General features: G+C 45.4%; 1 protein-coding gene across 1 annotated transcript in view; it reads left to right on the forward strand.

Annotated features, from left to right (window-relative positions):
* The first annotated feature begins 9,274 nt into the window (after positions 1–9,274).
* Positions 9,275–14,059, forward strand: part of LOC129356610 (ALK and LTK ligand 1-like) — a 7,556-nt gene continuing 2,771 nt past the window's right edge. Inside the window, exons 1-4 of the mRNA XM_055026183.1 lie at positions 9,275–9,961; positions 10,076–10,318; positions 11,627–11,680; positions 12,422–12,502. Of these exons, the coding sequence (XP_054882158.1) occupies positions 10,084–10,318; positions 11,627–11,680; positions 12,422–12,502 (370 nt within the window). The 5' untranslated portion in view covers positions 9,275–9,961; positions 10,076–10,083. The remainder of the gene's footprint in view (positions 9,962–10,075; positions 10,319–11,626; positions 11,681–12,421; positions 12,503–14,059) is intronic.

A 14,059-nucleotide genomic window follows, 5' to 3' on the forward strand; every position in this document is an offset into this window, starting at 1 on the left:
AATCCCTGGGTTCTGCCTCCCCGGATCTCCAGCTCCACCTCCTCTACAGTCTTCCTCTTCCTCTTCCTCTTCTTCTCCTTCTTCACCACCTTCAATTCCTTCAAAGCCTGAATTTTGCCTCCATGTTCCTCCGTCTCTTATTCAGCCTCCTCCACTTCCTGATGGTCTCCCAGCTCCTCCTCTTCCTCCTCCTCTTCCTCCTCCTCCTCCTCCTCCTGTCCCGACCCGGCCTCCTCCTCCTCCTTACTCCTATGCTGTGAGGCAGACGTCGCATCACTCTCTGGTCTCGACGGCATCATCCCACTTTGATCCTTCGCCACTCTGCCAACCTTCTCCACCATCTTTTGAATTATCTGACTCTCCTCCTCTGTCTCCTCCGTCACCTGTTCTCCCTCCACCCTCCTTTTCTTTTCTCCCATCAAGTCCAGGCGCATCTCCAAGGACCCACTCTCATCTGATCACCGCTCAGGCTCTGCAGCGCGTCAAGCTCCGCTCGGTCAAAAACCCGACGGCACTGCAAACCCAACATGACCCGACTGACGGACAACGTCTGTCACTGACTGACCGAAGGGAAGAGACTCAGGAGGACGGTGATGGATTAAATGAGTCCAATGCTGATGCTGAGGTTTCTACTCCTGGAGCAAAACAGGCGACTTGTAACACAAATCCATTAATAGTCAATACTGAACTAAAACAGTCAGAACTTTACTGCAAAGACCCGATAAAAAGTGAGAGTGGGAATTCCACCGCAGAGTCGGGCGAAGCAAAGATTCAAAGACAACAAAGAAAAGTTATCCAGAAAAACCACGACGACCCACAACATGTCCCTGTGGCCAGTGGACATGTCTCCAGTCCTGATGATGATGATGATGATGATGACACATATTGCATGAATAATCATATCCAGAGTCCTCCAGTAGAGCAGTCTTCCTCAGGAGCAAACTTAGCAAATCATATAAAATGTCTGAGAGAAACGACGACAGAACAGAAAAATGAATATGAAAGAAATAAAAAGAATAAATCAGAAAAACAAAATAAGAGCCCAGAGAAACCTGTTCTCCCTAAGAAGCCTGATCTGGGCATTCTGGGTCCCTTAACATCCCCAAAGCCTGGAAGAGGACCGGCAGGGCCCAATAGTCCTGGGCGTCTCACAGAGTCGTCCCCAAGACGTCACGCTTCCTTCCACACACGGTCCCTCACATGTTCAACCAGCAACATGCCAGAGCACTTCACAGACAATTCAGAAATACCAGGATGCTCCAGGAACTCAAGAAACTCACCTGCCAGTTCTCCTCGAAGGCAGAAGAAGCCAGATCCTTCATTTAAATCTCCCAAAACGGCAAAACCAGCTTTTGCATCCAAACACACTGGAGAGAAACTCAGAGGAACTTCAGGAAGCAGGGAAGCTTTAGAAACCAGTAATGATCACCACACATCCTGCAGCTCATCACAAAGGATCGATGTCTGTGAGACCCATCAGTCCTCAGGGTCCCCAGTAGCGGGGACGGGTCCCTCAGGTCCCTCAGGTCCCTCAGGTCCCTCAGGGGTCCCCACAACCACGTCTACCTGGACAGAAGCAGGTCAAACTGGGACGAGGCAGCAGGATGAGGAGACGACCAACCGCAGGAGGTTCATGAAGTCCTCGCTTGCTGAAGATGAAGATGAGGAGGAGGAAGGTCGACTGGAAGAGCAGCAGAGGAAGAAAACAGTGATGATGATGAGGATGATGATGTCATCCAACAAAAGAGGTAAATCCAGGAGGGTGAGGAAGAGGCGGCCGGGCCGACAGCTGTTGATGATCTCCCCAAAAATGGAGCCCTCTCCTTCATCGTCATCATCCTCCTCTTCTTCATCTTCCTCATCATCAGAAGATGAGCCAAATGTGATGAAAGAAAGAACCGACAGGCGAAGGAAATTCAAAGTGTGCAGCCAAGAGACGAGTGACTCTGAAAGCTCGTACTCTCTGATTGGTCACAGCAGGATTTCCCTCAGCAGTTTGCTGTCAACTGAGAGCCTGCAGGGGGCGCTGTCGCTGCCCGACCTCCTGATCAAAGAGCCGGATGAAGAGGAGGAGGAACCGGGGAAGGAAGAGTCCCAGCAGAGAGATGATGAGGCCCAGGAGGCCAGCAGGTCTTCAGATGGTGAGCTGCAGACGTTTTGTTACAGTGACGACGAGGCAATGCTTGTTCTGTCAAGTTTATTCTTGATAAAAGGGAATCATTTGTTTTTCAGACGATGTGTTCGTCAACGTTTCGGCGGATCAGATGTTGGTCTCCAGTCGTCCTCGAACTACAGAGGATCTGTTCACCATCATCCACAGGTAGCTTCAGCTGAAACTGAGTTCTGCTCTTAAAACGACCGACAATCCACATCCTCACATCTGCTTGATCCCTCCCTCTGCCTCTGGAGCAGTGCAGTATGGGAAGGAACCGCATGAACCGCGTGTCGGTAATCAGGTTGCAGGTAAACCTTCAAACTGGGCCCTAAATATGTAGACGGTTCCAAGTCCTGATTCCTGTAGCTCAGCACTGTAAAGTGAAATCAACCCTTATTACCTGAATATGTGCATCTATCACCTCCCTCCTCGCAGGGCCATGTGTCTCCTTTCTCGTATCCTTGCTGCCTTCATTCCCTCTGACCTTTACCCTCCAGTTAGTGTCAACAGCTGTCCTCCCTCAGACCTGTCCCTTTAGATCTGGTTGGCTGAATCAGGTTAAACTTGATGTGATTTGGTGTTTGATCCAGTTGCAGCTGTGAAAACCTTCTCAAACTGACCAGAACCAAGACTCTAACTGTGGCTTCTTGTCTGATTTCCTCAGATCGAAGCGAAAGATGCTTGGAAGAAGAGACTTTGGAGGAGTCCCCCTGTCCTCCCCTTCCCCTCTGGAGAGTCCCTCTGACCCCTGCCTGACCCGGGCAGCCGGGTTCAGGAACCCCAGGTCGGCCAGAAGCGAGAGTTTCAAGGCTCTCCTGCTGAGGAAGGGCAGTCGAATCGAGGCGTCTTCCAGGATCTCAGCGGTGGAGCGCCTTTGTGTCGGTCGGTTTCCGCCTCCTGCTGACCCTCAGAAGACGCCTCCTCCTCCCCTGACCTCTGACCCGTTGGATGATGGGAGGTCCAGCAGCTTTCTGACTGTGAACGCCCCTCCTCCATCTCCCTGTGCGTTCTCCATGATGTTTGGCTGGAGACGCCGGGATCTGATGCTGCTCTCCTCTTCCTCGCCCGTCCTCGTCTTCTCCTCCTCTCACATGCGGCCTCGCTCCCTCACTCCCCCCTGCTCCAGCAGCCGACGGTTCGCCGGACGCTGCCGCCTCTTTGCCGCCCCCATGGCCGCCATCTTGGAAGGGGAAGAAGAGGAGGAAGATGGGGAGATTTTCGTTGGAAGCGAATCCAACCTGAGCTTAGTTGAGGCTTCTTAACCGACACGTTTACAGACGGAAGCAGATCTGAAGCGCATGGATCTACATGGACGGACGTCGGCTTCGCTGATTGGATCTCACATAAGCCTGGTTCCAGCGGGTCCAATCATGACCGTGGACTGGATTCCTCCAGAACCCAAACTCATGAGCCATGTTTCCATCAACAGTTTTTAAAGTGTTGCATCAAAAACTGTTGATGGAAACAGTAAAAATCTGCAATCCATTGGTGGGTCTGTGCCTTACCAGAGGCACCAAACCAGAGACATTTTATAGTCCATGCTAGCTACAAATCTCCACTTCCTGTTTCTTGCAGCCATGCGTAGCGTCAACCTGCATCGACTTTGTGAAAGTTCAGTTTCATTTCTTTACTCTCATTCATTGTTTTGCTCTTTCTGGAACATTTTGTTTCCTGATTCTGATTCTTTTTTTCTCCTTAAGGTTGTTTGTAATTATGACTAATAACTTAGTTATATTTGAAAACTTACCAGTAGAGTGTTGGTAACTCGCAGGGCAGCGACTGTTTTCCTGAATGCACTCAAAGCTAAACTCTACATGTTGCTCATGTAACTTTGCTGCTTTAGTGGAGGGAACCCAGTTCTCCTCAGACTCTGTTTAAACCTTGGACTTTATCTGCCTGATTCACTTTTTAACATCGTTTTCAGTTTCCACTGAAGTTAGTTTGACTTTTTTCAGATTTTACTTCTGGATGTTTATCTTATCTTGTGATGATGTCACACTTTAAATCCAGTTTCATCTCCAGATGTACAGTTCATACATGAGGCAACAGATCATTACTGCTGAACTTTTCTTTTTTACAGTATAAAAGCAGAAAGCAGCACAAAGTCAACAACAATCTTTAAATACCCATATTTAATAACCTGCAGTCTGGTAGAAATCTATTATCTGTGACTGTAAAGTTTTCATAAATCATATTTACTATGAATGTTTCAGACTTTTTATACATCGTCATGTTTCTAACAGTAACACTGAAGATTTGACTGGAACTTAGTTTGGATTAGGAGAAAAGTCTTTTTAAGTGAGATGCTGCAGTTTAAGTGTTTCTGGTTTTATTTGGGTTTTTTGCAGGTTGAAATATTTCTGAACCTGTTTTCCTCTTTTGTCAAGGCGACTGAAATGATATTTGTTTTCTGTAAATAACCCTAATTGGCTCTATTTCTTATCTTTTCATGTTTTTACCTGATTTCCTATTTGTAGCATCTCAATAAGTAAGAGTCTGTTTGACTCCCAGAACTAGAGGAAGTGGAAAAAAGACATTTATTGGATGTTTGCTGTTCAGTCTGTGGATCCGTTTGTTTCCTCAGTGTGAATGTAAAAGCAGGTCGGATGTAATAAATGTAAAAACAGTTTAGAAAGGAAGAAGCACTGTGACGTCAAATGATGGGAACTGATGTGTTTAGAAAGAAGAGCTTATATGTAAGAAGACATATTACTGAAGCAATAAAGAGAAAACTCTGGATTCGTCTCATCAGCTCTTTTCAATCATGATGTTTTTCTGTTTCCATCCTTTCTGCACTGATTCAAACTGCTGGCTTTCAGTTTCTGTCTGTGTTTTGTGGTTTTATTGCTAATGATGGTTCTGCATCCTGAAGGAAGGCTGTGATTGGTGCAGACCAGAGCTGGAAGTAGAGTCATAGAGCTGGAGCATCTAGAACCGCCATCAGACGACCTGCATGGCAGCTGGACCAATCAGATCACTTCTGATCTTTGTTTCTGGTTTTAAAGGTGAGTGTTCATTTATTTCTCTGTTTCTGTCAAATCTCACAGAATTGGCGGCAAAATCTTATGCAGTTATAATTTTATTAATATTAATAAATGTTCCCAGAGGTCATAAAAGGTCAAACAATCAACTCAGCCTCATTTGGCAGCTAAAAGGTTCATTTGTGCTGCTTTTGTTTGGAAGATCTGACTGACGACCTCTGGAAACTTTAATTTATTTCTTTAAAATGGCAGCAGCATAAACACCAATTTTGTTCCATTTAAAGAAGATTCACTTTATCTTGTTGATCTTTTCGATACTTTTCAGCAGTAATCCATTTTTAGTTTGTTTGAGTCTTTACTCTGAAGGATGCAGTTCTTTGTTTGGCCACTAAGTGGAGACCTTGAGCCTGCAGACTGAAGGTTCAACTATTAGAGTTGAGTTTGATCCAAACAGCCAATCTGGTCCAAACAGTCTGAAGTGTTTTGGTCGTCGGTGTTTGACGTCCAGAAGCTTCTGAAACGTTTCAGTGAAGCTTCAGACTGTTTGAGTTCAGAAGTTTTTCTGTTTTATTTCTCCACAGCGTCTCTGGAAGACCAGAGTTAGAAAGTTGTGCATCATTTTTCATACACAAAAAGGATTTTGGCAACAACAAAAATACAACATGAACAGTTTCCCTGTTTTTACCAGACAAGCTCCAGGTTTAGAGTATTTCTCTGTTTTTATGCTGTTTGCTGTCTTGTATGTTGTGATTGCATCTGCAGGGAAAAGAATCTAGTCGAGTGAATTACAGTGTTATTAATCACATTTTAATCTAAAACGTTTGACAAAATAAGAAATATTTCAATTCAAAAACCCATTTTGATGCAACTTTTGTCAGGAATTTAAAATATATTTATTGTTTTTAATTGTTCTTCAGATTGGAGCAAATTTAATCTTTCCAGAGTTTCAGGAAGTTCTGATCTCTCATGGCGCTTCTGTAGATGCTAACTTTAGCATTAGCAACATGTTTAACATTGAGACGCTATTTTAGGGTTGAATAGATTTATTGCTAACTCCTTTTAGCACAACCTGAACACAACAACAGTCTTTTCTGGTGACCAATCAGGTCGTTTTGAGGAATAAATGAACTCCCAGAGGGCCAAGAGAAGCAGCTTCATCCTCCATCGCTGTTAGCGGATGTAGCTTGTGCATCAGATTTACAGGCAGAGCAGAAACAGGTAAATGCAAAGGTTCCTGTTTGGGATTTCTGCATAGAAAAATGGAAAATGCAACATGATGAACTGAAACTGTTTGTGCAGGTCTGGGGAGCCCAAAGGGAGCTGCAGAGATGCTTTTGGACCTGGTACCTGAGCAGACCGGGCCTGGACCAGCAGACAATGATGATGATGATGATGATGATGGACGGACTTCAGATGGTTGCAGTTCAACCCAGGAGCTTCTATTTTCCAGTCATTAGAGGTAAAAACCTTCAGAGGTTTTGGGTTTTAAAATGTTCTGAAGGTTCAGGTTTTGCAGGAATTAGAGAGAATTTTGAAGCATGTCCCAGTTTGACCCCTGACCCTGAGCGATTTGGGAGTGCAGAACGGTGCCGCTGGTTAACTCCTGCAGATGTTTCCGCTGATCTCTGTGAAGAACAAGTGGAGTTTGTTTGTCTCTCTGCCTGCAGATTCAGACAAATCTCAGCATTCATGCCATGAAGACTCAGTGGGTCCTGGAGGGAGAATCCCACAGGAAACGGTTTTCGTCTCGTTACGTTTGGCCTGCAGATAAAACCTGCAAGGTTCTGACTCAGTGGATCGGACTGATCCGGTTCTGAAGGCTAACATTCAGCTGTGTGGATGTTTGGTTCTGATGTTGGTCTGCAGGGAATAAAAAGATTTACTGGCGTCTCTGGAGCCTGAACACATAGTTTACCACGGCCCGGCTGACCTTTGACCTGAACTGTAACTTAATATGTTTAATGCGTGTCATTATGGAGGCACAACTTTATGATTGTCTGAATCATGAGCCAAAAACATCAGTGCTGTGTTTTTCTCCATCGTTGTGCTGATTTGTTCAGTGAAGCTCTGGAGTTCAGGTCCGGTTCCAACAGGTCCGGTTCAGGTCCGGTTCAGGTCCGGTTCCAACAGGTCCGGTTCTGCTCCCAACCCTCTGCCTTCTGATCCAGACCATCACACGTCTCAAACTCCTGCAGCTGTTCTCATCGCATGTGTGGAGAAGAATCAGGAGAAAAATCTCGTGAGTGCGTCTGTGTGTGTTTTCCCGTTGTCCCGGTGACATGTTGTTGACAGTGGAGGAGCGTTAGCACGCAGAGCGGCTGGCAGAACGCAACGCTCTCAGTCATCTCAATCATCGCAGCGAGACTTCGCCGCCCGCCGCGGCCCGCCAGCCGCTGCTCTCTTCTCCTGTGAAGCTCAGGATCGTCTCTGCTCACCTGGTCATCGCCGCAGCAAACAGAGACGCCATGTGGAAAGTGACACAGTGAAACATGAACACCAATAATTTGGCTTATTTATTCTGTCAGAGAAAAAAAAACATATTTTCACCAAATGTCACCAGATAAATGTTGAGTTTTAAAAATATATGAACTGCTAAATAAGTTTTAAATGATTAGTTATCAGTTAATGTTTTACTGTGTAACTTTTCAAACTGCTTCCTGTTCAGTATGGAAATGTTTCAGAGAGGTTCTGGTTCTGGTTCTGGTTACAGTTACTTCCTCTTTTTATTTTGTAGAGTTTTGTGGCTCTTCAATCCTCCAGATTCATGACGGATTTAGACTTTTTTCTCTCTGTGTCGATTTCCAGCCGTTTCATCAGATTTTCATGTTTATGGTGTTGAAGTTATTATTATAATTCATTGAGTTTAAAGCCCAGAAAAGCTGGGATTGTGGGATTTTTCCAGAATAAAGAAACAAGTGAAGTAAAACTTTGTAAAAGTTCTGATCTTCTGGTTTTTAAGGATTTGTACTTTAGGCTTCCAGCCAGAAACCAGATCAGGCTTCACTTTGTCCAGAACATCAATTCACAGCAAAACAATATTTGTGTTGCTTTTGCTTTGATGACTTCTGGAAACTTTGATATTAATATCTTCTTCAAAATTATAACAAATGACCCCAATTTAGTTGGATTTTTCTTCCCATTGCTAAAACTTCTGGCAGAATATAATCCTAAAACATTGTAGAAATTCATCACCATCATTCATAACCCCTCCTCCTTTTCTCTGATTCTCTGGTAGAAATCCATCTCAATGGGAGAAACTGCAGCCTGAGCCCTGGAGGGAAATGAGAATCAAACTTGCTGGATTCTGGATTTTCTCAGCACCAAACATTTAATCCTGAATCTGACCTGGAAGCATGTTGCATTTAAATGCTTCATGCTTCTTCTATCTGACTGGAAACAACCTGATAATCAGCAGCAACATAATGATGATTCCAGTCGGGCTCTCCAAACGTTTCTGTTAAATCTGTTGTTTTGAGCTGATGTTGAATTTCTTCCAGTCTTTTCTAGAGTCCGACGCTCATCAGCCTGCAGCGTTTTGTGGTGTGGGAGTCTGACCAGACGACACAGAGAGGTCAACTGGTTTTAAAACGACCTTTAATGGGTCCCAGTGGTTCCAGTGGGAGGCTGCTGTGAGTTCTTGGAGCGGCTCCAGAGCCGGGCATGTAGGGAACGCAGCAGCAGGTCTGGATCTGAGCGCATGGCTGAGAAACGGAACCGATAAACACATAAAGAACTTCAATATTCCTGCTGGGTCGGATCCGATCAGCAGAACCTGCAGACATGTTTATGAAGCTGATGGAGTGTTTCAGATAATCACTGTTTTTTAACGTCTTGTTTTGTATCTTTGTTCACTTCAAATAAGAGAAAAATAACTGACCGGTAACTTTTCCATTTTGCTGTTTTGAAATTTTTAATCCCAAAATGTCTGTTTTTAATACGTTGTCGTATAAATACTGAATCCTGTTAAAAACACAAAATTTTAATTGTTTTACAGGGGTTGAATATGGTAGAAGAGAAAATTTATTATGACTGAGGAAGAAAAGCAACAAACATCATTTTCTGACTGCATGTGAACTTTTGTTTGGCAGAAACTTATAAAATTTCTCTTTTTAAAGTCAGAATCTCCAGCAGGTGGTGGCAGCATCATGCTGTGGGAGACAGATGGAGCCAGATCCATTAGCTGCAGCAACCTCACTCTGGGGTCAAAGGTCAGCATCCAGCAGGAGAACCAGCCTGAACATCCAGCTAGAGTTAGAACGGCCTAGTGAAAGTCCAGAGCTAAACGACGAGTGTCAGTATTTTGACTTCCTTCGTTGGTGCGTCACGCTGCCATCCGCCGCGCGCATGCCGGCACGCACGCGCCTCCTCCTCCTCTTCCTCATTTCCGTGATCTGCTGGAGTTGAGCTGCGCGTGCAGAGCAGAGCAGTCCGGTCCGTTTCCACAGAGGGTTCAGATTCGGACCGGCACTTGATCAGCACGAGCTTCGGGTCGGTTCAGGTTGGTTCGGGTCCATTCTCCCGCTGCTGCTCAGAGGCATGAGCCGAACCGGACCCGCTCCAGCTGCAGCCTGCAGAACCGGCTCTCTGTCCTGCTGATGAGGATGATGAAGGAGCCGCTCCACGCGCCCCGGCGGCCCCGCGCGCAGCTCTAAGATGACACCAGGACTCGGAGCGCGGATCCACACCAACCCGGGGTAACGAGACACAGACACGGCAGGGAGCGGACAGTTCGGGTCCCGAGAGACGCAGAGGGAGAGTCCGGGCGCAGAGCGCGGAGCGGCGGGGAGAGGAGGCGCAGCGAGCCGCGGGGAGCCGCAGAGGAAAGGTAACCAGCTGCGGGAGGCTGCGGGAGGCTGCGGGGAGCCCCGCGCCACGCTACAACTCATCATGAAACTTTCTCATCCCAAATGTCAAACATGAACTTCGTCTGGTCCTGCAGGTCCAGTGATGCTGCTGCCGCGGACCTCCGTCCGGTCCGCGCTCCTCCTCCTCCTCCTCCTCCTCCTCTTCATCCTCCTGCAGACGCCGGGACGCTGCCACGCGGCCGCGCGGCACCGGGGGCCGGAGGCGCGCAGGGGCCGCCACAGCCTGGCGCAGCTGGTCGGCCGGTACCGGAGGGGCCCGGTGGGCTTCAGCGGGCACGAAGCGGCGGGTACGAAACGGCCGAGCCGGTCGAACCACGGTGAGTCCAGACAGCGCCGGGTCTCTGGTCGGAACCAGAACAATAAATCAGCAGATAAAAACTTTAGTTTCTCTCCATTTCACTCTTTTCTTCGCCCATCATGCATCATGCTGCCACCACCGTGCTTCAGCCTTTGTCTCTTCTGACCATCAAAGTTTGCACATTTGAGCAGAGCTGCTCTGCTGACCCGATGCTGAGGTCACTGCCGACAGTGACGTCATATGCTCAAGTTGTTGTCATAAACAGTCCAACAGCAGCAAACCTAGAAAGTTTTTATTGGTGAGTCCAAACCAGGCAGTGAAACTTTAGGGACTCGAACTTTTTAACTTGGATTAATGAACTACAAAGTTCCGCCCGGAACCTTTGTATTTGCGTGTTTCTGGTACGCCTCTAAATGTGACACAATCTACAACATCTAACAACATCAAAGGTTTATTTTTCAGCCCAGTGAAGATGAATTTTTATTTCTTCAAATAAAAATCTGATTGGACGATGGAAAAGACTGTTGTTGTGTTCAAGTTGTGCTAAAAGGAGTTAGCTCATCAGCTAAGCCAAAGGCTAAAAAAGCATCTCAATGCTAAACATGATGCTAGCGCTATATGTCAGCGTCTACATTTCTGATGATTGAAGAATCTAAATAAAAATTTAAAACAATAAATATTCATTTTTGTTTAACTCAAATGTTTATTTATTTCATAATTTAGCATCAAAAATGGTTTCTGAATTAAAATATTGCTAATTTGTCGAGATAGTTTTAGATCAAAATGTAATTAATTGTAATTAATTAATTACAGACAATTAACAGTTTATACAAATGTTTTCCTCCTTATATTCCGTTTCCCCAGCAGGGGGCGCTACTACATTCAAACCAGTTTCCTTCCGTCTCAGAGAGGAGATTTGATTCTTGTTCTGTTTTTTTCCAAAGTGTGAACACATCTATATCTACATTCTACAAACACATGAAGATCAACTTTACTTCAGCTCTTTATTGGTTTTAATCAGTAATGATCATGTATTGATTATCGGCTGTGGTGAACAGCTGGGTTCAGGGTGTGACGGCCGCCGCCTCTGTCCAGGGTGCTGATCGCCGCTCGGCTCGTTCAGCAGCTCGGGGTCGTGACCCGGTGCAGGTCGTGGAGCCGCTGGGCCGACCCGACCCGGCGGGCCGACCCGACCCGACCCGCTGAGCTCTTCATTTCAGAACGAAGGTTTTATTTGATACTGCTGACTCAGCAGCTGGTTGGACTTCCTGAACTCTGTCAGATTAATGTGTTCAAAACGCCAAACTAATTCCTGTTTGTTTCTCAGACGGTCGCCTCAGCGATCCGAAGCACAAGGAGAAGTTCATCACAGTCCTGACAGGTACGATGGTTGCCTAGCAAAACTGTTTTAGAGACGATGAGTTTTACTCTCTGAAACAGGAAGTGATTTGGGATGAAACTTCTGCTGCCTCAACCCAAACACGTTACTTTATGCCTCAGCCTGCTGCAGTATTTTATGGCTGCAGACTAATAATACTCAGTCATTTCTTTAATTAGTAAATATAAGCAGCGTTTCTCTCGGCCTCATCCCTCCCTCCGTCACGCGCTGCGTCTGATCAGACGCTTCGCTTCGCCTCGCTTCGCCTCAGGCGCCCATGAAGCTGCTTCTCTTGTCTCCACGGCTGCTCCAGCGCAGCGCCCCAAACATTATTGATAATCATTGATTCGTTTTTTGTTTTAAATATCTGAAATGCTGCCAAGCTGGTGGAACATTTCCTGTTTTATCCAGTTTTCGCTCCACACTGTTAACTTTTAGTTCAATCAGAAAACTGAAACTGCTGCTGCGTCGGGTACTCAGCAGGTTGTTGCTGGGTAACCAGTGAGCGAGTTAGTTAGTTGGTGCCGCTCACCTTCAGTTCATCATGAGAGCTAAAGCCTTTCTCTACATCTCCCAGAATGCCGTGCGGTTCTGGATTCCAGTTCAGTGAATATCCCACATATTGAATATTCTGTCAGATCTGTTATCTATTTATGACGTGCAGCAGCTGCTCTTTGTGCTTGTTGTGGGTTAAAGTGCAGTCGCTGCCAGAGGTCAGAGGTTACAGCCTTTGTGTTCCCTCAGGTCCTCTGTACTTCAAACCTCAGTGCCGGAAACAGTTCCACCGACTCTACAACCACACCAGAGACTGCACGACTCCCGCCTGTAAGTACCAGCTTCACTCCTCCAGCTGGACTGAAACCACAGCAGCATGAAGTTTATTCAGCTGGTGTCAGACTTTTATCTGCCAGTTTAAAGATATTAATGAATGTTTCCAGAGGTCATGAGAGGTCAACCATCCCTCCTGCCCACATTTACAAAATCAATCAAATCTTTTCAGGGACACAAAGAACATTTGCTGCTACACTTATTATTGTTATTATTGTTATTATTGCTTCTAAAACGAGCTGTCGGCTGTAATGTTTTGATCGAAGCGCTGAAGGAAGCTCCACTAAATGAGTCGATTTTCCTTTTCTGAAGCTGAACTCTGACCTCACCGTCTGTAACCCGAACTAAAGATTCAATCTGGCTTTTAATCTGAACGCGGCTGTTTGCTAAATATTTGCTAGTGATTCGTGTAGCTGCAGGATTCCCAGATAAAGAGCAAGATAAGGCATGTTTTAACACAGTCACAGCGAATTACACCGCCATCGTGTCGCAACAGCTGCAACTCTTCTGATTTGAAACCATGCATGCAGTTTGATGTTTGTGTTGGAGGGAAAGGCAGCGAACGCTCAGACACAAATATGTTCCCTCCATGGACTCTGTTAGCATTATGCTGTTCATGAAGACGCTCTGCAGTGCAAACAGCTGCTGATTGATTTCAGTCTCCGTGTTTTAAAAGGAATCTGGGTGGTAGAAACTTCAGTGTTTGCTTTGTTTCACAAAGAATCAACTTTTTACAGTTTAGTCATGATTTAAATCAGTTATAGAGCCAATCTAATGAAAACCAACTTAGAGGAAACTTTTACTACTCAAACTTTAGTTCCTTGTGTTTCACAGCAATAAATAAGATTTGAATATTTAAATTTAGTGAAGTATATTCTATGAAAACAATGAATTTAAACCAACCAACCAATCAAAATGTAACAAAGTTCATTTAATGGCTGAAATGAAAAATCTGGTGCCTGTTTTTAACCACATTAGAGAAACAGCATCTGAAATCTGATCCAAGTGTTTTTATGTCTTGACTTCAGATTCTTTCACTGAATCAATCAAATGCTTTCAAATGTTAATCCCAAAAATTATTATCCAAATTCAACCAAGAAGTTTTTATTTCTAAATCCTAGAAAGTTTTTAATAATATCTGAGTAAAAAATGTACGTGATCTTAAGTGTTTTATTTCCAGAGCCGCATCATTTAATCTGTTTAATCCGACTGCAGGTGGATTTAACCTCAGTTCGGTTAAAGTGACCTCAGGTTCAGTTTGAATTCAGATGTGAACACCAAAAGCAGGAAGTGGACTGCAGCGCAGGGCATTCTGGGTGTTTGTTTGGAGCAAAATGGCTCCTTCTGACCAGAACGTCCTACTTTCACTAATCAGATGGACCATGAAGACATGCAGGGACAAACGTCTCATAACTGCATGAATCCTCTGAATCCGTGTTATATTTGTCACCAGTTGCACAGAGATGAACCTGTGTGTGTGAGGGTGTGTGTGTGTGAGGGGATGTGTGTGTGTGTGAGGGTGTGTGTGTGTGAGGGGATGTGTGTGTGTGTGAG

The sequence above is a fragment of the Poeciliopsis prolifica genome, unplaced genomic scaffold (assembly GCF_027474105.1).
Source record: "Poeciliopsis prolifica strain line A6 unplaced genomic scaffold, Auburn_PproV2 SCAFFOLD181, whole genome shotgun sequence".
Classification (NCBI taxonomy): Eukaryota; Metazoa; Chordata; class Actinopteri; order Cyprinodontiformes; family Poeciliidae; genus Poeciliopsis; species Poeciliopsis prolifica.